Source organism: Poeciliopsis prolifica, unplaced genomic scaffold (assembly GCF_027474105.1).
Source record: "Poeciliopsis prolifica strain line A6 unplaced genomic scaffold, Auburn_PproV2 SCAFFOLD038, whole genome shotgun sequence".
In the NCBI taxonomy this organism is placed as follows: Eukaryota; Metazoa; Chordata; class Actinopteri; order Cyprinodontiformes; family Poeciliidae; genus Poeciliopsis; species Poeciliopsis prolifica.
Window position 1 is genome coordinate 4,536,251 of NW_026562413.1, and position 22,881 is coordinate 4,559,131.

Here is a 22,881-nt window from a genome sequence, read left to right on the forward strand (position 1 = left end):
CCCCATCACCTTTCTACATTCTTCCATATACTCTGATATTAGCTGTACTGTGCATGAAAGCAGTATTTAAGGGTTTAGCTTCATTCATGTGCCAGTGTCAAATCTGCAAAGTCAGATGCTGGCCTATTTTCGTAGTTTTAGTATATCTTATTTACATAGCGGCGACTTTTTTAGTGACTCATAAAATTAAACTTAGCTTTGAGAGCATATAACATTTATTTATCTCTCACTTTGTTTCTGGGGACTTCTTGCTGTCAGATGGCTGTTGCTATTGTGAAAATTACCACTGTGAAGAAAATGGACGTCACAAGATGAGCAGTTTCTTAAGCAGACAATCGAAATTTCAATCCAAGTGGGGGCAAAAAAATCCCAGACGTAAGCAAAGAAAAGAACAAGTGAAAGGATTAGATGATGGAAGCAATGAAGTGATGAAGATGGCCTATCTAGCAAAATAGTTTGATTAATGCTGTATGAAGTAAGTTTCTAAAAAAGATCAGAGGAAAACGGCAAAGTTCAGAGGCCTTTTGAAGTTTGTGCAATGTCCACACCCTTTGTTGAGTAAAAATTACTAAATTCAACATACTTGGATTTACTATTCAAACAACTTTAAATGATAATTTCAGTGGAAGCCTTTATGCGTCAAAATAATCTATCTTGCTGTACAAGCAATTATATAATTTCACAGTGATTGCCATTGTTAAATAGATACATGCTAATAAATATGGACTGAATAATATTTATCCATGCTTCTTGAATTAAAATGACTGAAAATCGCCACAATGTGGTCTGCTGTATTATATCCTGACATGTAGTGAATCCTTGGAGGATGAATTTCTAACCATTTTTATTAAATGACATTATTTGGGGCTGGTTTTGTTCTCTATCCAGTTTCAGTTAGATTTAAAGCAATTATATCTCATTTATGCCACATGCTAACTATCATTGTGTTAACGATTGTTGCTTTTGCTTGTCCAAGTTTACAAATGTCTGCATAAAACAGCTCCCACAGTTTATACCTCCGATTTCCCTTTGGTGTTATATTCATAAGGAAATTACATTTTTCTGTTCTCTAAGTCCTTAAATTTCATTAATGCTGCCAGTAAGAAATCAGCTAAAGAAGACGATTAAATATTTAGCAGCTACATTGTTGAATATTACATTGAGAAGCTGATAGAGGATTAAATTTTGTATTTAAAAGGAGATGACATACTGGATCGTACTCAGTAATCAGAATTGGCAAATAAGAATAGTTTTACGTCAAAGTCTCGTTTCTTTTTGTCCCATCCATCAGATTTTCATGCGGTACGGTCGGCAGCGCTGGAAGCTGAAGGGGAGAATCGAAGTGAACTCCAGGCAAAGCTGGGATGGAGACGAGATGGTCTTCATGCCCCTCATCTCTGATCTCATCAACATCAAGGTGCCACAGAGAAGACATGGTTACAAAACGTCGAGCAGCTGCAGTCGACTCTCCCGCCCTGCGGTCGGGGACTAAAACGTGTTTTTGCCTTTGGTAGGTGACCGAGCTTAAGGGTTTGGCCACTCACATGCTGGTGGGCAGCGTCATCTGTGAGACCAAGGAGCTGTTCACAGCCATGCCCCAGGTGGTGGCTGTGGATGTCAATGACCTGGGAACAATCAAACTCAACCTGGAGGTGACGTGGTAGTAAGTAGACCTTTGTAAGAATTAACAATCATGAAATCACATTTTCTGATCAAATACAAAGCGTTCCTCCGACGTCGTTTCATCATTTTAAGATTTAAGTTAATCTTGGTAGGGCACGTTGTTTATCCCCAGCATATGGAACAAATTGCTGCATAGCAGAGCTATGGGATGCAGCCAATGTCTATTCTGATCCTTTTAGAGTCTATTACTGGACTTGCCATATGTTCACTTCATATTCAAAACGCCCACAACAGTTAGGAGCTGCACACACAGTGCTGGTGATGTCCTGCCACCTAGTGGGGAAACTAGAAATGATCAGTTCAGTGAGTTCTTTCTTGGAATCCACTTATAATTCATATAATTTTCTTTCACTCGATTAGCCCCTTCGATGTCGAAGACCTGACTCTGTCATCGGGTAACTTGAGCAAAGCTGCAGCCCTCCAGAGACGAGTATCGGTCTACAGCCAGGGGACTCCAGAGACCCCCACCTTCCAGGACAGCTCCTTCTTTGTAAGTCCGAGCACCGTCTGTGTTGCATGACAGAACAACCCGAATCATTTTTATACACCATCGCTGTTGCACTAACCCTCATCCGTCCAGTTCCACGTCATAATGCCTTTCGGTGTCTCATAATCATGCTCTTGCTCATACCCCAAACGCCCCTCTCCCTCATCCCTGTGTGCTCTGGGTAAAGAAGTGGCCGCCATATCCTGTTGAGCGCCAGCGCCTCTCCTTCCTGCAAATGGTGCGAGAAACGTTGCTGGAGAAGCTAAGGCGCAGCCGCTCTTTTGGTGACTTGGCCTCGCTCCGGCCAAGGCCCAGATCCAGTCTGGAGGTCTATGTGAGTGTGTTGTGTGCTCCTGATCAGCCCACCGCCGCCCCCTTCTGGAACCCTAACTGTGTTGCCCCTGCAATCGGCTAAGCTGGGTTTGTCCAGCTTCACTCCAAAACCTGCAGAATTGCATGTCTGGTAGTTTGCTTGTGGATTTGCATGACTTGCTTCTAGCCATTCATGCTATGCAGTGCTGGTGATAAATTTACATACACTTGATGAAGGCATTAATGTGGGATGTATTTGGGGTCGTTTTCATTTGGGATCATTGTTTAGTTGGAGAGTGTATTCTCCAGCCAAAAAAATCAGCTCCAAATGAAATAAGATTATAAAAATGATCATAAAGCGATCCAGAACCAACCAAGACATAAAACTTCTACAATCTGAAAGAAGGTGTAACATCAGTGCCTCTGATAAAGTGAGTTTTATATTAACATTCAGACTGAGAAGTTCAAGCTCTACAGGAATTCACATCCTGCCACATGGACAAGCTTTTCTAGAGAAAAGTTTCATTGTTAGGTGAAATAAAGACTAAGAAGTTTGTTCACAATGACTAATTAAGCTATCAACCATCAGCTACCGTAATGGCAGCATCATGTTGAGGGTCAAAACTGGTTCTGGAGTGAATATATTTTCTTCAGGATTAATAAATTATTTTGGAATTGAATTAAATTGAATAAAGTGGGCCTTGCACTGAGGGGAGCTATGAAATCTATATTATGAAAAATGTCATGGAAAAAAAAGAGACTAAATATTTCCAGGAGGAAATATGGAAAAGGCTTGGTGGCCGAGAAATTGATTCCCTACATGGATTTTACCTTATGAACATTTATCCAAATATTAGTAAGTTCATATTATTGTCTGTATGGAAAAATATCTTCTTGTGTGGATTAAAGAAAATCCATTCTTCTTACAAGTAGTACATTTTGAAAAACAAGGCATTAAATTCATAATTGAAATCTGAAACTCAATGTAATATACAAAGAAATAAGGATGTAAGTAAATGACTCACCAACACTTGATTTTTGATAATTTACTTCACTTTTTCACTCTCCTTGGAACTAAATCATTTTAGCCCCAAGTCTTTAAAGAGAAGAGTTGAAGCTGTCGTTTCTGATCATTCCTGTCGAGACGCTCGCATTTGAAATCGTCTCGCTGTCTTCGATGTTTCAAAGTCTGACTCATTCCTTTGCCTTTTTCAGTCCACTTTACCGGACGACGTCTTTGAGAATGGCGGCTGCGGTGTGGCCGAGTGCAAACGTCTGTCCTTCACCTTCTCTGACACGTCGGGGTCTTCGCCCAGCCCCGCCCAGAGCTCCTTCTCCCAGAGCCAGTCCAACCCAGAGATCACTGTCACTCCTCCAGACACAGATTCATTACCCACCCCTGTCCTGCAGACCAGGGAGGACTCCATTGCAGAGGAGCATTTAGAGGAGGAAGAGGAAGAGGACGACGAGGAGGAAGTGTATGAGGAGGACGGGGAAACGGGAAGCAGAGGGAGCAGGAACAGTGCCAGCCTTGCCAGTGATGAAGCCGATGTTGGCGACTCGGAGTGGGAGCGCACCGAGTCCCAGCGCAACTCCATCTCGGCCGCTCCGTCGCTGTGCTCTGATGGACACCTGTCCACCGTGGCGCCCGAGGACGTCTTCCTGGACCACGCCGACGAACTAAAGCCGGTGGAGCTGGACACGGAGGAGCCGGGCAACCTGACCAGGCAGCTTGTGAAGAGGCTGACGTCTTCAGAAATTGTCTCACCTGCCGAAAGCTCGGCTGAAGGCGGGGGGAGCCTTGGCTGGGCGGGGGAGGGGAGCAGGGCTTTCCTGGAGAGCAGCCTGGAGGAAGCCATCCACAGCCTGCTGACCAAGCTGGAGTCGCTGACCCATCGCTGCAGGGAGCTGCAAGACCTGGAGCAGGAAGTGATGCGCCTGGAGGACCTACTCAAGGTGATAATCACATCAAGGTCTGCTGTCTATGATGATGAGGGTCTGAGAGAGGCAGCAAATGCCCTTCACACTTACTGTTAGCTTAAAAGTATTATTACATCCCCAACACTTCCTTAACATTAAAAACATAAACTTACCATTTTTTTGTGATGAAATGATGCATGTTTTTATATTTGTTTTCCAAATAATTTATAAAATGCGATTGATGTAACTTGTTAAAGGTAACCTACTGTGCTTACCTGAACAGGTTAGTGTTATAAAAACTCTGGTCTTTTCTAGCTGGATTTCAGCCTGGGTTGTTGGGTAACGACACAGTCCTGTCGATTGTCACTTATCGATCAATAGGTTTTTGAAATGACTCACTTACCAGACACCCAAAAACATTAACTTATTTCCAAATATATTCTTTCTTATTTTTTGGGCTGTTTTTATAAAAAGTTGGAACCCAAATGGAAGTATGAAAACTTGCAAAATGTGAATCCAGAACTGCAGCTGAAAGGTTTAGATCAAGTTTTATACATGTTAAAATGTCCCAGTCAGACCTAAATCCAAATTATAATCTGTGGCAAGACTTGAAAATCAAAGTTTTCAGGTGCTTTCCATTCATTCTGGCTGAGCTTGAACTATTTTTTTTTTCCAGATAAGCTGACTCAAACATTTCCCTAAAGGGGGCTCTGTACAGTTTAGATTTTTTTTAAATGTAAAATATGTTGAAAAGTCCTTACATTCCCACCACATTTTTATTGTGGTTTATCAAAAATCCTAATAAAGTAGCATAGTGAGGTTTGTGGCTCTAGGCTTTTTATTTTTCTCATCTTTTGTAGTGTTTAATGTCCTTCTTTCCATGGGGTGCTCCTGTTTCTCCACAGTGTCGCCTGCCAGGTCACAGAAGCCGGTCGTCCAGCCTCAGCCTGACGGTGGAGAGCGCCCTGGAGAGTTTTGACTTCCTCAACACGTCCGACTTTGATGACGACGACACCGGAGACGACAACACGGGCGTCTGCAGTCTCCCACAGAAATCTCCACCTTTAGACACAGACCCAGAAAGGATTGAGTGAGTTCTTGAAGGAACTAGAAGATTTGATGTTTTACTCCAATTTCATTTTTGTAACTTTCTTTCACTTAAAAAATACTTGCTGAGGTTTTTCGTTTTTTCAATTAAAGAGATTATTTTGTCCAGATCGCAACAAATCAGTAAAATACTCCTTTAAATACTGTAGGAAATTTTTATTGAAACATACAGACAGTTGAACACAACTGAATCAACATTTTCTACTCTGATGTTCAGATTGTTAGAAAACCTGAATTTGACCGTCTTTGGAAAAGTATGACATTTTAAAATGCTGCCACCCTGTGGCCGCTGCTGGCGTGTGCTGCTCAGGAGCCAGCATCCCGAGGCCAGAGGACACCTGAGTGAAGCCCTGACAGAGGACACCGGCGTTGGAAACAGCGTGGCAGGAAGTCCGATGCCGCTCACCACTGGAAATGAAAACCTGGATGTAGCCATCGTCATTCACCTTCTGTACTGCATTCACCTCATCCAGGTAGTTTTCCTCAGTCTTCTGCCATCAGAAACTGGAGTATGGTGTATTTATTGAAGTATAACACAAAATTTTCTGGTAGATACTGACCAGCGGGATGGGTGTGTGGCAGCGACGCGGTGTTCTCCTCAAATTGTCGGGACAGACGCAGCTGCTGGAGGAGCTGGCAGAGATCAGCGTTGACAGGCTGGGAGCTGTCACCTCTGCTGCTGACGGTACCGGCTGGCAACTTAAAATCCAGAGTTTGATCATTTTTTTATTTTTATAAAATCTAAATGCCTGATCTTACGTTGTACGACGTTTCTCCTTCCAGTTCTCCCAAGCCTTGCAGAGCGCCCACAGCTGATGACTCTGTGGTCAGAGTGCAGCGGCTCTGCGGGGCTTTTCCACTCTACGCTGGACCGGGTTTTCAAACACATGAACCAGCGATACTCAGCAGTGCTGCAGGAGAGACACCCACACAGCGCTGACGCAGGTCGGCACTTGACCAGTAAACCAACAACAGTTTTAATTTTGTCCCAGAGGTAGAGCCTGTCGCACAGGATCCATGTGTAGGAAGGCTGCAAACAGTTTGTCCTTTTATTCAGTGATTGGCACGGTTGTGGGTGAGATGGTGGACAGGAGCGACGTGGCTGCGGCGCACGGCCCTCCTGCTGCGGCGCTCTCCCGGGACGTCCTGACTGTGTTTCAGTTCCACAACTACATCCTACAGCACGACATTCAGGACATGGAGACTCACCTGGTGCACCTGGCCAGAGAAGGTGAAAAAAAGCCAATTTTTTTAAAAGATCAGTTTATGTTTTTCCTCCAATAAATATTTAACTTAAACTATTTAACTGAAACCAAACAGCATTTGGTATTTTTGCAGTTATTAAGAAATGTAATTTGTGGGCTTTTCAGGCTTCTGAGATTTTTTTAAAGTTTTTATCAATAAATTGACACTGATGAAAATTAAATGTATAACCTAAAAATTAAATATGAGGATTCTTAGCTGTGTTGAAAAAAGAGAACAGCATTTGAATTTCATATCTTTCAGATCACTGCAAAACAAAAGCCTCTGTAAAGATTTGAGTACAACAAAAGTTAATTTCTTCTTCTGTTCATATGATACATTTATCTTCCAAGTTACCGCAAATCATTAATATATTCTGTACAAAACTATCCATAATTAGTCATTTGAATGTATGTATTTTTTTTAGATGTGTTTTTAATTGGAATTACAAACATCCGTGTGTTTGCTGGGGTTGCTATGCATTTCTAAAAATTCCCCTTTGTTCGTCTCATCCCCCCTAATTAAAATCTAATTTAATTGTTGTAAAATACGATCCTACAGAATATTGAATACTGGGAGTTGAATACAAATGCATGCCACACCTGTTGGAAAGAAAAAAAATACAAATTGAAATGTTATTATCCTTTTCTTTCTGTTTTTAGAGTAATGCAAATGCTTTGTGTTTTTATAAGGCTTAAAAGTGCAACAAAGCTTGTTGTACTTGTTAGTGAAAGCAGAGGTTTTGATAATTTTCTGCTTGTGTTCGTTCACAGAGGGCTTTGCAGAGATCCTGTGCAGTGATGATTTCTCCCGGTGTGTGGTACAACTGGAGGAGGTGCCTTTGTCGACTCTCTGGCCTCGAAATGGCACCCTGAGGGCCCTGGCCTCCCTGCTGACAGCAGAAGACCCCCGGGTCAACAAGGCAGCAGCCGACTACCTTTCCTCTGGAGCGTCAGACAGACACTTCAGGACCAGGGTGAGCAGTGGCGACCGTAGCCGAGGTTTGCGTTGAGCCTAAGCAGAAGCAGCATCTGAATGTTGTCTTGTGTCTGTAGGCTGTGGAGTACTACACCCAGGCGCTGTCGGAGGCTGGAGTTCAGAGCCAGAGGGCGGCCTGCTCGGCTCTCAGCTGTCTGCAGGTCAGAGTCGCATCCCACTGTTGTCTGAAAGCAGCTACGCACTTCTGAAGATAGAAGAATATAATTTGCTTGTCGGATTCATCAAGCTGTTTTTATGCATGTGAAGGCAGTGGAGAGCCTGAAAGCAGTCGTAGCGCTGTGTGATTCAGCTGATGAGGAGCTGCGCCATGTCGCCATAGAGACGCTGCTCACGTTTGGTGAGTGCTGAAATCGAATCATTTTTCTCAGTGCCGTCGATGCATGATTATCTTCAAATGAGAGCTAGTGTGAGTGGAGCTTGTATTTTTACTTTAACCTTTTTCCGTTTTGTTTTTTTTTTTCTTTTTACTAAACATCTTGTTTTAGGGAACTTGCTTGAAAACCTACATTTGATGTCAACCAATACTATGCCTCCTACTGGCCAGTCAGTGTAACTTCATATTACTTAGATGTTATAAGTGATGGATTTTATTTTTGCGCTGAGCTGTTGCTCAGGAAGTTCTAACACACTGCAAATAATTATTTTTAAATTGTCTTTACACAAAATATCCTAACCTGGTAAAAAAAAAAATTTGGAAATGATATTAAAATGAATCCAAATGTAGTGTTACTTTCATTTTTTTATATATATATATTAAGAGTTAATGTATGTGTATTGGATGCAGAATAAAAAATAATAATTTCAGTTCTTATTCTTTGTTTTCATAAGGATAGAAAACCAAAAACACATCTGGTTTTATTTTCTTTTTCTTTTTTTATTCGTTAGGTTAAAGTGTAGTCTGCTTTTTTTGTTGTTGTGATCAAAATGTAAAATAGACAGATTGTGTTTTCTGTTCTCTTCCTGCATTTAAAACAAAAATAAAACTGTGTACCCCCACTTATTTTGAACAAATATTTATGAATAACAACAAAAGAATACAAATAAAATCCGTTATTTTATTTGTATTCCTGACATCGATCACTTATGTATTTTGTGACCAGCGACAGACCGGGATAATCATGCTTTGCTTGCATGAAATGAGGTTTGGAGCAAAATTTTAGGTTCTCTTCTTTCATAGACTTTATTATTTTAAACATTAAAAAAAAGAAAAATCCAACCTATTTCAACTTTCTATTCCACTGCTTTTGACAACGTCGGAAAAAATTACCTTCACATTTAAACAGAAAAACAAACTGACAAAAGATGCTTGAGCCTTGATAATTGATTTATCAAGAATGATCATTATATAAAAACCTCCTGCGTTTCTAAATGGCCCTTGTTGCTGTTGCAGGCGAGGAGGGGCGGCTGGCGTACGAGCAGCTGGACACCGTGGTCGGGGATATGATCCGTCTGGGCACGCGGCGAGGAAACGCCGTCACCACCGCCTTCTGAATCATCGAGCCGCTCAACAAACCCGGCCGCCGAGGGACGACATCGAGCTCTCAGAGCTGCTCTGCTTCTTCATCCGATGGGAAGAAACTGATTTATGTTCGTAGCTGCCTCTTGAGAAGAACTAACACCAAACAGACGGTCATAACACACAACCTACACCCCTCCTTCATCCAGACCTGGACTCTTTTTACTTTAATATGAGACAAAGCCTGCACTCCTCCTTTCTTAACTTGCTTTCTGAGCCGGGCAGGCCAAGTCTCAGGCTGAACTGGAAGCGAAGCTGGAACTTGACTGGACCCAAAGCTGCTGCTGCTGCTGCACAGACTGCGGATATTCCTGCAAAACATCCTCTCCTTGGAAACAAGCACACAGCAACCACATCACTTGCTATTAAGGAATCTGTTCATATCTACAGACCGACGTGACGCTTAATTTTTTTGTGATTTTTAAGTAATTATTGCAGCATGTTTTAGTTGCATTGCTTTTAGGTGCTTTCAGAAGACTGCACTAGTAAGCTTGTAAATGCGGCATCTTTTACACAGCTGGAAAATACACCTGGTTGTGCTCACAGTGTAATTTGATTTGTGTTTTCTGGTACGTTCCATTTGATTTTCAGGGATTTAGCAGAGGCTGAAAGACATGTTGGTGGAAGATGTTTTTGTTTTTCAGTGGTAAGTGAAGTCAGAAAGCAGTTTACAGCCTTCTTTGTGATGAGATGAAGCAGCGGCCCAACTGTTCCACTCGCTCAGCAGTTTTATGTCTGAGCCTTCTCACGCTTGCAGTTTAACAAGTGCAATCTTTGTTTTGTACATATGATTTTGGTTTTTCTTTCATTTTTGTGCACCTCGCCGATACGAGGAGCCCACTGGATGATGTCAGCTTCGACCACCTGAGCCTTGATGAGGTCGAGGCGGCAGATTCCACAGAAAATCTTTTTGTAAATGTATTTTTCCTGCCGGGTCAGGAGCCGCTGCAGGGTATTAAATCCGGCTAGGGATTTCTAGAGAACGCACGTTTTAGCATCTGAGAAAAAAAAGAATATAGGATCTGAGTGGTATATTGGCCTTGTTTTAGGCCAACTGCACATTTACGTTATGAAAGGCTTTGTTTTTACACATCTCTTATCGCTGTGTGGAAAACAATGACCGGAGGTAAGGATCTACAGGTGCATCTCAATAAATTTGGTTGAAGTCATGGAGTTCACAAAAATTGTACATAGATTTATTAGACAATGGTGTTTCAGTTATTTATTTTGGTTCATTTTGAAAGTTCACCGGTTGACAAAATTTAGTTCCTTAGCTGTGCACAATAATTTTCAAAATATTTTAGGTATCAGTGGCAAAAGGTCACTTTGTGAATTAAATTGATAAGCTTCTGAATTATATTTGGATTTATTGAGCTGCACTTGAAATGCCTGCTTGTATCGTGCTACCTGCACTACTGAGTCAAGTGCTAACGCACCAAGACAAACATTCACAGAAAAATCTGTTTCCTATTTATTGTTTACTCCTTGTAATTCTACTATTCTTTTGGAGTTAAACTGCAGTTGTGCAGAAAATCCATGTTCTGTGAATAATTTTCATATTTATGTTGCATTTTAAGGTCTAACATGAACTGTTGACCTTGATAGTTTTATTATGATCTTTTAAACTGATGGTTAATTTTAATTGGAGTTTATTTTAATAGAAATATATTAGATTATCATTGGGGGGGAGAGATTTGATACGTTTTCTTCATTGAAGTATCATAAACATTTTGAGACTTTCATATATTTATAAATGTTTCTTTATCAACTAGATTCAATGTAACCAAAGGAAATTTAATTATAATTTTGACCAATTTTTTTTTTATTTTCGCAAAAAAAGAGCTAATTCAAGAGAATGTATTTTCAAAAAAGCATTTGCATTAAGGCCAGAACTCAGATCTGAAAGAAAAAGCACAACTTAAAGAATTAAACCCACAATAGATGGATCTCGTTACATTCAGATGTAACTTTGGAATCCAGTTCAAAGCCATATTAAATATTAAACATTGTATTTTTTTTTTCCTGTATTATTTGTAAATGTGTGAACAGTTATTAAAAAATTGTCATTTGTTTTTCTATACAAACTTTTTTTTTTTTTTTGCAAAGTATGGTCCAAATCTGAAGTAATTTTTATTTCATTATGTGCAAATAGCAGTACGGTATTTTTAGTCTAGCGTCTAAATTAACCCACTCTGTATATAGCGTTCTCCCTTTTATGAACTTGCAGTTGACCAGTGTTTATAATTAGTGGGCCATGTGAATCCTAAGCACTGTCAAGTACAAGCAGGCAAAAGTGTGCACATGTGGAGTTATTTACAGTTTTAACACTTTGCTGAAAATGAAATTAATTTGTGGTCCATAGCTTCAGCACTGATCCATCAACTACTCATCTGTTAGCAGTATTTTTGTGGTACAATATCGCAATAAAGTATATTTTTGCATATTTAAAATTACTCTTTTCAATTTGTGCACAAGTCTGTATTTTCTGTAAACGATGGACCTGGAAATTTTGATCCAACTAAAAAAAATAAAATAAAATGCTGTGTGCAGCCTTTTTGTCACCCTAATTTGAAAAGATTTATAAGGGATGCAGCAGGCTCAGCTATGCTAAAGTAATTTATAGCTTGCATTACCTGGCAATTTTTGGTCCAAACACTCAAGGTATTCTCACATATCCAGCAAAATGTTTACTACTGTTAAAATGTATATAAAAATCAATGCAAAAAAAATATTTATATATTTTCTAATAATGTACTGGCCATTTTAGCTTGTGTTATAAGCTAAACAAGCTATGCATTTTTATCGTAAACAAAAAGGGAGGCCTTTGCACTTTAGTTAAAAAGCCATCTCTTTCCACATGCAAAGAGGTTGTATAAATAAGGTGCAAAGGCATTCATATATGAAGTGCCCCTGTGAGTTAATAGACAGCAGAAAGTGGTTTCCTTATGTCAACATGATGCATTTTTATGAGAATTTTACCCTCACCTTTAAAAAAAAAAAAAAATCTTTAAGAGTTGTCACAATGCCAAAATATATGTACAAAAATAAGTGCAATAAGAGCTACTTGAGGATAAATGTAGCAGTTCTATCACACCCTTAAAGTGAATAATAGCCAACAGGAACTTAAGAGTTTCTATAAAGTTTATTGCACAGTCCATGTACAAAATCAGTTAAAAAGCAATTTTACATTTTAAACTTAGACAAGGGTCTGCCAACAGCCACATTTATTAAATGAAACCCTGCAAAACATTTGTTTCAGTTTTAGACTACAGGGTTCCTCCAAAAAAATAAATAAAGAAAAAAAAGGCACACCTTCAAAAGGGTTTTTTCCTAAAGTCAGTTTAATCCTGAGGGTCCTGCTTCGTCATGATCTGACGTCTCGTCACTGTAGTCTGCCTCCTCTTGCTCTGCTGGTTCTGCCTCTTCGGCAGCAAATGCAACGTCCTTCATTTCTTCCAGGCTCTCTGGGCACTTTCCAGTCAGTCTCTATGGAAACATTATACAAGTTGTTAATTTGTTCCAAGAGATTGTGCCCTTACAATGAACTTTATTTACCCTGTGAAAAACACTTCAACTCAGTACACAAGGGAGGCATTTAAACTATTGGATTAAGGGTGCCATAATTTCTCCATTCTCACCAGCTCCAGTGACAGACCTGTATGCCACTGCTAAAACTGCTGCACTTTTGGATAAAAAGCAGCATCAGGTTCAGAAACATAATATGTCAAGGCCTAATTATGGCCTTTACTGCAATCTAAGATCAGGTTGAGCTTTAAGACAAAGGCAGACTGGACAAAGAAAATCCATGCCAGGTGTTTGGTAGATATTCAGAGTTCAAATCTGAGAAACAAGTGCAAGGGTACAAACCTCAATCATGTCAGCCATGTACTGCACATGTTGTGCCAGCTCCTGCAGCTCTTCATTCTCAGACTGGAGCTTGTTGATCTGCTCATCTCTGGCTTCAATGTCCTTGTGCAACTGGTTTAAGAGAAATTAGTTGTTCAGACCTTAATGTACAAAGTTACCAAACCGAAGAACCTTAAAAGCACTGAAGACAGTTTTGACAGGCCTGACTGAACAGAGAAGTAGACAAAAGCCAACTAATGATTGAATACATTTACTGCAGTCTGGACTGGTTCCATCCTAAGGTCGGGGGAGTTAGTGCGTGGGAACGTTCAGAAAGCTAAACATTATCTGACCCCTAGTGATTAACTGACCTTCTCATTCTCCTGTAGGACGCGGTACAAAGCCTTTCGTCGTTCTTCTGCTACTTCTTTCCAGTAAGAGGAAGGAGGAGTTTCTAGAAAAGTACAAGACAAAGATGTCATGTCTCGAGGGTGAGGGGGAATTTCACCAGTTATAGAGGTTACCATAAATTTACCTTTGACCATAAGTTCATATGCTTCTTTGGACAGGCCATCTGGTACACGGTCAACTTCTTCTGTTTGTGTGGCTTTTACTTCTACTTTAACCCTCTTCGGACCTTTTGACTGGTCCAGTATCCACCGTTTCCTCTTAAGAATAACGTTCCCCGTCTAAAACAGAAAAATCGGGATTAGGCACGGGCAAACACTTAGCTATACAATTAGGACTATTGTTGCAGACCATACCTGAGCCGATTTCAAACTTGAGTTGACTGCTGAAGATTGGAGGACCTGCAGGCTTTGCCTTTGTTGTCCAACTGCCTTTTGAGATCGTACAGAGACGCTCTGAGAGACAAATACACCTTCAGAGATCAGAAAAGGCAATTTTCCCCTTTACAGCAATTCTTTGATTAAATACATAGAATTGGAGACTCCTTATATGGTTTACAAGTGCAAATGTACATAAAGTTTAATGCATAAATTGCATCTTGAAATCAATCTCAAACATTGCATTCAACTTAATCGTCAACATAATAATACCTGGAGAGAATATTAAACATGCACTTCAGAAAGAAAGGCATTGTAATAACAGAACTTGACACAAGTCAGAAACTTCCCAATTAATGTGCTGTGACAGAAAATTATTGAGAGTCAGGATTTTCTGAGCTTGGGATCACCTGACACAAAAAGCTTTAGTTACAATGTCACTAAAAGTAGAGCTCAATGATGGGGCACTAAGGCGCTGAGGTCATGGGAAAGTTCCTCTTGAATGCTCATTAAGGAGCAGGCAACACAGCCCAGTTAATGTTTGGCTAGACCTCAACAGCACCATTGTTTTGAGGCTGATTAAATCACCTTTCAGAGATATGAGCCATTTGAGAGCCTATCAAAAAGAGTAATCCAATCAATTTGAAGGAGAAGAGTCGTTATGCTATAATCTGTGATTCCTCAAGTAAGCCAATTTCAAATTTTAGTTTCCCCTTTAAGTAGTATATATATAAATTTAAATTGAAGGACATCTTGAAGTGCCATTAGAATATTGTTGAGTTTGGTTAGGTGGAAAAGACCACAGCAACAAATTTTTGAACTTGTGAACATGAACATGGTTTTATAAACTTGCAGAAACTTTCATTTTCAGCTATGCTAAAAGGGATCCACGTTATTTTTAAACCTAGATGCCAGCTTTAGCACACTTGAGATAAAGTTAAGAGTTTAAGTTTTAAAATCTTCGATGAACTTTTCACCACAAAACAAAAAAAAGCGGTGGTGGCTTGTACAATTAATCTGGCTTTAATTAACCACCATCTGGTGAGTTTAGAAATATAGTTGGCCCGATCAGTCCAGGACACAATTCATCAACAAAGCAGCACCAAAAAAAAAGAAAATGCTCACAACCCCAGAAGAAACACTTCAGAATTACCTTTATGTTCTCATTGGAGCTCCGCTGCTTGACGTTTCCAACGAAATTCATTTTCTTTCCGGAAATCTGAGGAGTAAAGTTAGTCACAAATTAAAACAGTTACTGCACAAGATAAAACCAGAGCAAATTAGGCGTCTAGTTATAAGTTGATTGTGATTCCAGTTGATTATACGGCCAATAACAAAAGCATACCAACGTCTTCTCGTGCTAAAAACAAGCTAACTCAAGGATCGTGCTAACGATAGCGCCATGCGAGTCTAATAATGAACTAATTTGAATCAAATATACGCCCCCGTACACCACAATCTCTAGTCAATGTGTTCTTCACAAGAATATTTCAAACAGCCCAACATTAAGAGACACACTCACCTCGCTCAAACTGATAGGAACTCTTTACAACCCTTGTTTTCCTCAACTAAAACATCTCGCGCCAGAGGCTTAAATACGCAGACCAAGTCACATGTGAAACCACCAATCACCATTGAGAATTTTCATTTTCTTCTCCTCGCCTCCTTCTTCCACCAATAGAGAAGGAGAGAAGGAGAAATGAACGTATCGTACGGCAACGGTGCCGCCATGTTGTGAGTGACAATTTCTATCTATATCCGTCTGTCTATCTAATTTATTTTTGAGATTTTATGAATATGTGGTATGTGGTATGAGGGCTAAGGATTGCAGTTAAATTAAAAAAAATAAATAAGAAAAAAATATTTGTGCGCGTGTTTCCAAGCCACTCACTTGTGTTTCCAAGTTTGTTGTTTACAAGACTGTAAACAAAAACCTAAAGTAATCATTGCGCTACCGTGATGGGCGTGAGGGCATTCAATGCACTGAAAAGATTAAAATCCTTGACAAAATATGGATCTTTTTCTAGTTATGTTAACAATGGCAGTTTTATAATGTGAAAGAATGCGTTTACTAAATTGATTTAAAAAATGATTTAATTACAGCGTATTTGTTTTAATGCAAAAATGATACATCCAGATTCATTCCGAATAACACAAGGTATGCAAGGTACACATGCCACACAAAACATGGCGAACGGGTTGTCACGTATCTTTTTTTTTTTTTTTTTTTACCAGGTAACGAAGCAGCTCCGTCGGGTCACGTGTCCTATTACGTCCAGTTATTGTAACTGCCTGCGCAGCCATTTTGAGGGGGAAGGCAGAGGACCCGTCGAGCGCTAATGTACTGTTATTAGCCGCCCTGAAAAACACACTGACACACACAAAGAAACCGAACGGGGCACACGTTGGACGGCACGTCGTTAAATATGGGCCCACCAGGAGACAGAACACGCCACACATCGACTGATAGAACGGGGGATCTCCGCTGGATGGTCGATTTATCTTGACATGGCATGCGGCGGGGCGAGCCGGAGGTTGTGACGACTGAAGAAAAGAGAAAGAACTAGCTCGAAGCGTCAGACGTTGGAAGAAGGAGGGGGCAGATTTTTGTTTAGCTAACGCTTGTTTCGCAGTTCCGCGTTTGTTTTGATCGATTACCAACTGATTTGTGTCGAAAGTTGTTGACAACAGTTTAATATGGAGCTGAAATAGTGACCAGAAACAGTTACAACGTCAGTCTTCCGACTTTTAATAACAACACTGACAGTCTCGTTGAGCCAGAAAATGTAATAAAAGGCGTGGTAAGATGACTGACCACACTTTTAAAAAAAGCCTCAGTTAAGCCAATCTGTCTTAAAATAAGATGTAGCTTTATCACTGGTTCACTACTAGTTAGTGTCAGAAATGAATCCCTAGGTTGGCTTTGCTAGCTAGCTAGCAGACCTTAGCTAGTGTGCTAAAAATACGCCCACATCATGACTATCAGCTGTGGCAGCAGCACGGGCCCAGGGCCAGATGAGTGACGGAAAAAGTTCAGGAAATGTCGGTTTGCTTTCGCTGTAGTCTTCGATGTTACCGGGTGCCTGTATCTGTTGGCATCTGCGTCTACCTGCCATGTTCGTCTGTATCCCCAGTCCGCCTGTAACACGCTCATAACACAGTCTGTGTTCAGAGAAACAAAACAAAAACCGCAGCCATGGATCAGGGACTTTGAGATGACCCAGTTAATAGAATGTCGGTCTGCTCGCTATAGTACACAATCTCAGTAGCAAACAAACAACAACAAAAAAATGTCACCAATATGTGTTTTGTTTTGTAGCAGCCTTTTTTATTAGTTTATCATTTCTAAAAGAGAGCCACAATTGAGTTGTTTTCTTGAAATTCGTTGTACTCATTTCAGTGGCAGTTGGAAAAAAACGACAAAAAAAGTTAAATTTGGCTTCAAGGCCATGTCTTAAAACATGGGTTTTTGATCAGGTGTAAAGGCGATGGAGTCTTAGCCTGTTGAGCATTCCCCTTCTCAAAACTGCCTTTTTACAACAACCAAATATTGAAATGACTTAGTTTAAAATCTGATTTGTTGGTCTTTTAAGTTCATAGTGGTTAGAGGATCTAGTTTTAGAGTTTTAATGCGTTGTCAGCTCCATTCTTTCTTAAAAAGCATAGAATAAATAGACAGTGTCGCTAAAGTACGTCACACGAGAGGAAGAGACACTACCAACAAAATCTAACCATGGGGGACCCAACTTCACGAAGAAACCAAACAAGAAACCGGCTTCGAGCTCAGCTTCGGAAGAAAAGGGAATCTTTGGCTGATCAGTTTGACTTCAAGATCTATATAGCCTTCGTTTTCAAGGAAAAGGTTTGTTCACTCGACAGCTATGTTCCATTATATTTGTACTGGAGATGCAGTAAATGAAGGGCCATAAATGTGAATCGGTCAATCTTTCATTTTGCTATTGTCAAGTCAAATGCTAAAAACTGATGGAAATGTACAACATTTAATTTAAGCATTTTCCTGGTCTAGATGTGTATGGGGGGCAAAAATGTGGAAAATTATGTTATTCCTTGTGTTACATGTTCTCTTTTTTCTTTCTTTGCGTCCTTCACCTTTTTAAATGTTCTAAATATAGCTTTGTCTTTTTCTTGTTTTGTGATGTCTCTTCACCGTTTCTGGTTATTTAAACTTTTTTTGTTAATTCAAAACATTCTCGACTTTTTTCATAACTTTTACTATAATTTTGGAATGGATAAACAACAAAATATATATTTTTTCCACAATTGAACCTAGCACCCTCTCAGAATAGGGAGGTCAGATCTCAAAGAAAACCAAAAATATGTACTGACCTGTGAAACCCTCAAACCTGCGTGCTTTATTTTTAACAGAAGAAGAAGTCTGCACTTTTTGAGGTAGCTGAAGTGGTGCCTGTGATGACCAACAACTACGAAGAAAACATCCTAAGAGGTGTGCGCGATTCAAGCTACTCTCTTGAGAGTTCGATAGAGCTCCTTCAAAAAGATGTGGTGCAACTACATGCCCCCCGATACCAGTCAATGCGAAGGGTAAGACTCGACTGTATGAACAAAGTCCCCAATCATGGCTTAAAAAATGCTTAGTTACTATAATTATGTTTCTTTTTTTCTTTAGGATGTGATAGGCTGCACACAGGAAATGGATTTTATCCTTTGGCCACGCAACGATATTGAGAAGATTGTCTGTCTGCTGTTCTCCAGATGGAAAGGGGCCGATGACGAGCCCTTCAGGCCTGTGCAGGTTAGACCTTTGCTCCTATTATCACTTTGGATGACACCTGATAAATATGTTCTGCCCCATGTGCTACGTATCAGCTTAATGTAAAATTTGCCTTTTCGGACACGTTGAGCTAAAATAAACGACCTAAAGCCAAATTGTACTGAACAGTCGGGGAAGAGTACCTACACAGCTGTTCAGTCAGTTATCCTTCAAAACTAAATGTTTGATGAAAACAGTGATTTTAGTGAAAAATATCCTGTTTCTTAACATTCTTGTTGTCGTCTTGACCAAACGGCTCGATCGCTGACCATAGGACTTTCCTACAGAAAACATTTGACTCGTCCACACATGTGGAGCTTCATAGTTTCCATTTGAGGGAGTTGCTTCGTTCTTTGTACAAACTGCAGACAAAATTAACAGATTAACATCATGCTTCTTGAATGGCCTACCCAAATCCTTAACCTCCGCTCTAGGTGTCATTCTTCTAAGTCTGCCAAATGACACAGTCAAATAGCAGTTCATAGTTGAGCATGAAATTTAACCAGCAGCCGAGACTTTGCATACAGACTCGTTCCTCTTCTTCTCAGGCCAAGTTTGAATTTCATCATGGAGACTACGAGAAGCAATGCTTGCACGCTTTGGGTCGTAAAGACAAAGCTGGAATGGTGATGAACAACCCAACCCAGTCTGTATTTCTCTTTATGGACAGACAACACCTGCAGGTACATCCGTTGAAACGTTTAAAAAAAAATAAAATTAATTAACCGGTTTATCAAGTTTAAAAACCCTGCCGTTTGTACTTTTTTGTTGTTTCAGACTCCTAAAACCAAGGCCACGGTTTTCAAGTTGTGCAGCCTGTGCCTGTATTTGCCCCAGGACCAGCTGACCTGCTGGGGCGTGGGAGACATCGAGGATCACCTCCGCCCATACATGCCTGATTAAGGCTTCTTGCTTCACCCAGCCACACAGAGACAAGCCTTTACCTCTCCTTCCCTCCCTAAGCCTTCAGAAGCAAATTGATGTACTCATCTCCTCCCTGTCCCTTTAAAAGATTTGAACTTGTGCTTGGATCTCCTTTTTGTTCCCTCCACTCATTTTCTCCCTCTAACCTGAAGCCCATTTGCTTCCCATCTTGTTTTTTGTTTCGTTTTGTTTTTCACCCCATTCTTCCCATGTTTGTCCCAATACTTTCTCCTATTTTTTTTGGATTGGCTCTGACATTTTTATTTTACTCCATTCCCTTTTCCTTACTCACCCTTTCTTCCATTTTTTTTTTTTTATTTTTTTATTTGAACCTGCACGGACATTGATTTTTTTTGAGTGGTTGGTTGTTCTCTTGGAGCCACACAGTCAACAGCATCGGTCACTGAATGAACTCTTTATGTTGCATCTAAACCGGAACAAACAATTCACAAGTCTTCATGGTGGTTACGATGGACATGTCTTATATCCTTGATGTGATAAGAAAGGATTGTTAAAGCTTGTTTTGTAATGTTACTAGGGCTTCTAAAACAAGTTTAGACAATTTTTTTTGCCCAGGATAGGCATGAGCAGGTATCAGAACACCTGTACAGGCAAAGTTAACAAGAGGAAGAGTTGTTTGTCAAATCATATGGTGTAGGTATTGCTTCTTATAAACTGCCTTAGTTTTATTTGCTGGACTTAAAAGATGTTTTTGTGTCATTTGCTTTTCTCAGAAACATACTAAAACAGGCCTTTGATTAAAATCGCGAGTATCTCAAAAGGCATTGTGCAGAGTTAAGACATGTTGGTATGTTGAAGTTGATTTTTCACAGTTCAATCCGTTCATGCACTATTTCATTTAAGCTACTGAAATCTGATGTTTTTCGCTTTGTTTTTTTTTTTGTTTTGTTTTTTGGAGGGACGTGGGTCGGTGATGAATTGCAATGGTGACAGATTTAACAGTAATTACAATAATAATATGCCTAACAAAAAAGGTTTTGCTTAAAGCTAACTGATTTCTGTTTAATTTGATCTATTAAAGTTGCGAATCTGCTGCCGAGCTTCTTTAAATTAAAATTGAGTTTTGAAGGGTTTGCTTTTTCAAAGACTATGAAGTACAGTAGTACGTAAAGTTTCGCTCCTTGCTGATTCAATGTGTTTTAGCTGAAAAAAAAAGGGTGTAAGGCATGTAACTTCTGGGTTTTGATTTTCTGTTCTCTAATCTTTACTGCTGAGCATATCTCAATACAGTGCAAAGTCTGAAAAAAAAAAGAAAAAAAGACGACTCTGTCCAGCTGGCTTTATTGCATGTACAATAAACATTTGCTGCTCAATGTTCACAACAACGCAAACAAATAAGTAAGAAAAAAATAACATAACGTTGTTCTGCAAACTTATGTACTAACAAAAAAATAGTGCAAGTACATTCTGTATATATTCAGAATCCCAAGTTTTAGCAGTAAATTATACAGTTTTGATTAGAAGAGACGGTTTAGCTGCTGCCGAGGTGTTTAGTGTGTCGTCCTTGAGCGATGAGTTTCCCTGAGGTTTTGCTGGAGAGATCTACAGTAGCAAATGCCAGCGTTTTCCCCTGCTTCAGAACTTGTGCAGTGATGAGGACGTCTTCCCCTATCTTGGCAGCATTCATGTACCTGCAGCATAGCGACATCCCCCCCCACACATTACTTGTTCATCTTCAATATGGCAACAAAAAGCCACTGAAGTTTTAAGTAGGGAAAGTGAGAGACGGCTGACAATCTTAAAGGGATTGTTTTTATACTTCCACTTGGGTCTTTGTTTCTAAAAAATAGCACCTGCTTGGATTATGGCAATAACTTAATGTTTTTGGTGTCTGGAAAACAAGCCGTTTCAAAAACCACCACTGCCTATTACCTAGCAACCCAAGCGGAGCTCCGCCCACTAAGATGAGGATGCTTGGTCTGCTGGTTTTACTGCTGTATGCACTGTACAATGGCTGCTGGAGTTTTGCTGTTGACTTGTCATTCAGAAAAGTTTTGCTTAAAGCTAATGGCTGCATTTTTGTTGGTTGTGCAGGAGGCTCGACTTCTGCTTTTCAAAGATGCATAGTTGTATAATTACACATCAATTTCACATGAGTTGGGGGGGCTGTGGTCAGCAGCAGCCTATTTGGATTTAAAGTGACAAGAGGCCTTAAAACATTCTGGCCTCAGTGCAATGCATTTCTGAACTCACGTTATGTTCATGTCCACGCTGACCCCTGGGGCTCCCCTCTCACTGTACATAATGGCCATGGTGGAGATCACGTCCACCAGGGTGGCTGTCAGCCCGCCGTGCAGCGTCCCTCCCCGGTTTGTGTGCTCCTCCTCCACGCGCATCTCGCACACCACCTTCCCGGGGCTCGCAGACACAACGTCCACCTGCGGACAGCGGCTGGCGCTGCAGTTTGAAAACGCAAAAAGATCCTGTCCACAAATATCTGTTCACGTTTACCTTGCTCATGACTCTGTCGAAGCCCGAGTGGTCGACCATCGCTCTCATTATTTGTCTCAGGGAGTTTAAAGTCAGGCTGCTCATGTTTGGCGGATGGAAACGAGGCCAATGTCAAAGTTGTTTATTTCCAACAGGAAGTTGATGCGTCTCATAAATCGTCCGGGCGGAACTTAGGTAGATTTACGGGAGAGCACCAAAAGTAGTGGAGAACCTGAAAAACAAGACCATTATGTACTTATATATAGTGATGGACGCAATCCATTGTATGTTTAATGTTTTTTTTATTTTATTTCTCATCGAATCTTTATTTCCCGAAAGGTTGCGCATCGTCACTGTGATTTACGGCCCAATTTTAACACGGTGCATTCAAATCAAATCTTACATCTGAAAGAATCACAAGGGGGTTATTTAATTATAACTTCAAAAGGTAAGGTAAAGTTATGGTTTACCTTAATAAAATTAAGGTAATTTTTTTAAGCTTAACTTCTTATTCAAAACGTCCCAAGAGACAGATTTGACCATTCTCGAACTCTTGCTGGAATACTGTGGGTTTTATTAGCTAATAAAGTTCCAATGTGTTTTATAGTGTCCATTTTCTGAAATGCTGCAACATATTAAAATGAACCTGATCAAACTATAGCAAAATCTAAAATGAATGATTACTATGTGAAATGTACAGTGCTGTGAAAAATATTTCATTTTTATTGTCATGCTCACACTTGAATAGATAAAATGAATTGGATTGGAAAGTCAAAAATAATATGGATCAGTCAAAAATAGCTTGTGTGTGCACAAA

The 22,881-nt window shown here is 40.1% G+C and overlaps 4 protein-coding genes across 6 annotated transcripts in view; 2 read left to right on the plus strand and 2 right to left on the minus strand.

The window, feature by feature from the left end:
- The window catches only part of ripor2 (RHO family interacting cell polarization regulator 2), a 63,075-nt gene extending 51,366 nt beyond the window's left edge, over positions 1 to 11,709 (plus strand). For both annotated transcript variants that reach the window (XM_055053772.1, XM_055053771.1), the window contains exons 10-22: positions 1,292 to 1,417; positions 1,515 to 1,663; positions 2,044 to 2,173; positions 3,698 to 4,438; positions 5,308 to 5,492; positions 5,820 to 5,982; positions 6,062 to 6,194; positions 6,293 to 6,454; positions 6,567 to 6,740; positions 7,525 to 7,727; positions 7,807 to 7,890; positions 7,997 to 8,087; positions 9,141 to 11,709. In XM_055053772.1, coding sequence (XP_054909747.1) covers positions 1,292 to 1,417; positions 1,515 to 1,663; positions 2,044 to 2,173; positions 3,698 to 4,438; positions 5,308 to 5,492; positions 5,820 to 5,982; positions 6,062 to 6,194; positions 6,293 to 6,454; positions 6,567 to 6,740; positions 7,525 to 7,727; positions 7,807 to 7,890; positions 7,997 to 8,087; positions 9,141 to 9,241 — 2,442 coding nt within the window. In that variant the 3' untranslated portion in view covers positions 9,242 to 11,709. The remainder of the gene's footprint in view (positions 1 to 1,291; positions 1,418 to 1,514; positions 1,664 to 2,043; positions 2,174 to 3,697; positions 4,439 to 5,307; positions 5,493 to 5,819; positions 5,983 to 6,061; positions 6,195 to 6,292; positions 6,455 to 6,566; positions 6,741 to 7,524; positions 7,728 to 7,806; positions 7,891 to 7,996; positions 8,088 to 9,140) is intronic.
- Positions 11,710 to 12,389: 680 nt separating this feature from the next.
- On the minus strand, positions 12,390 to 16,357 carry gmnn (geminin DNA replication inhibitor). 2 transcript variants are annotated; one of them, XM_055053901.1, is made up of 7 exons: positions 16,130 to 16,357; positions 15,051 to 15,116; positions 13,877 to 13,975; positions 13,648 to 13,801; positions 13,484 to 13,566; positions 13,134 to 13,244; positions 12,390 to 12,752 (listed from the first exon to the last, which is right to left on the minus strand). In XM_055053901.1, exons 1-7 carry the CDS (start codon positions 16,355 to 16,357, stop codon positions 12,603 to 12,605), a joined length of 891 nt encoding a protein of 296 aa, XP_054909876.1. In that variant the 3' UTR covers positions 12,390 to 12,602. The 2 variants fall into 2 exon arrangements, with proteins under 2 accessions (XP_054909876.1, XP_054909877.1); XM_055053902.1 differs by lacking the exon at positions 16,130 to 16,357 and adding an exon at positions 15,420 to 15,550.
- A 103-nt stretch (positions 16,358 to 16,460) lies between these two features.
- cunh6orf62 (chromosome unknown C6orf62 homolog) lies at positions 16,461 to 20,895 on the plus strand. The gene is made up of 5 exons (XM_055053903.1): positions 16,461 to 17,759; positions 18,284 to 18,460; positions 18,546 to 18,671; positions 19,238 to 19,372; positions 19,467 to 20,895. Exons 1-5 carry the CDS (start codon positions 17,631 to 17,633, stop codon positions 19,590 to 19,592), a joined length of 693 nt encoding a protein of 230 aa, XP_054909878.1. The 5' UTR covers positions 16,461 to 17,630; the 3' UTR covers positions 19,593 to 20,895.
- Positions 20,896 to 20,899: 4 nt separating this feature from the next.
- acot13 (acyl-CoA thioesterase 13) lies at positions 20,900 to 22,238 on the minus strand. The gene is made up of 3 exons (XM_055053904.1): positions 22,086 to 22,238; positions 21,828 to 22,012; positions 20,900 to 21,265 (listed from the first exon to the last, which is right to left on the minus strand). Exons 1-3 carry the CDS (start codon positions 22,167 to 22,169, stop codon positions 21,106 to 21,108), a joined length of 429 nt encoding a protein of 142 aa, XP_054909879.1. The 5' UTR covers positions 22,170 to 22,238; the 3' UTR covers positions 20,900 to 21,105.
- Positions 22,239 to 22,881: the final 643 nt, after the last annotated feature.

What these genes read in the sequence shown, in the direction of transcription:
- gmnn (XM_055053901.1), bottom strand. Translation starts at nt 16,357, where the DNA reads ATGTGTGGCGTGTTCTGTCTCCTGGTGGGCCCATATTTAACGACGTGC. An exon ending in GCTCCAATGAGAACATAAAG is followed by an intron (nt 13,976 to 15,050) that starts GTAATTCTGAAG and finishes TTTGTCTCTCAG; the next exon opens with AGCGTCTCTGTACGATCTCA. An exon ending in TCCTACAGGAGAATGAGAAG is followed by an intron (nt 13,245 to 13,483) that starts GTCAGTTAATCA and finishes CTCTTAAACCAG; the next exon opens with TTGCACAAGGACATTGAAGC.
- acot13 (XM_055053904.1), bottom strand. Translation starts at nt 22,169, where the DNA reads ATGAGCAGCCTGACTTTAAACTCCCTGAGACAAATAATGAGAGCGATG. An exon ending in TCGACAGAGTCATGAGCAAG is followed by an intron (nt 22,013 to 22,085) that starts GTAAACGTGAAC and finishes CGCTGTCCGCAG; the next exon opens with GTGGACGTTGTGTCTGCGAG. An exon ending in AGCGTGGACATGAACATAAC is followed by an intron (nt 21,266 to 21,827) that starts GTGAGTTCAGAA and finishes GCTATGCTGCAG; the next exon opens with GTACATGAATGCTGCCAAGA.
- cunh6orf62 (XM_055053903.1), top strand. Translation starts at nt 17,631, where the DNA reads ATGGGGGACCCAACTTCACGAAGAAACCAAACAAGAAACCGGCTTCGA. An exon ending in GATACCAGTCAATGCGAAGG is followed by an intron (nt 18,461 to 18,545) that starts GTAAGACTCGAC and finishes TTTTTTCTTTAG; the next exon opens with GATGTGATAGGCTGCACACA. An exon ending in AGCCCTTCAGGCCTGTGCAG is followed by an intron (nt 18,672 to 19,237) that starts GTTAGACCTTTG and finishes TCTTCTTCTCAG; the next exon opens with GCCAAGTTTGAATTTCATCA.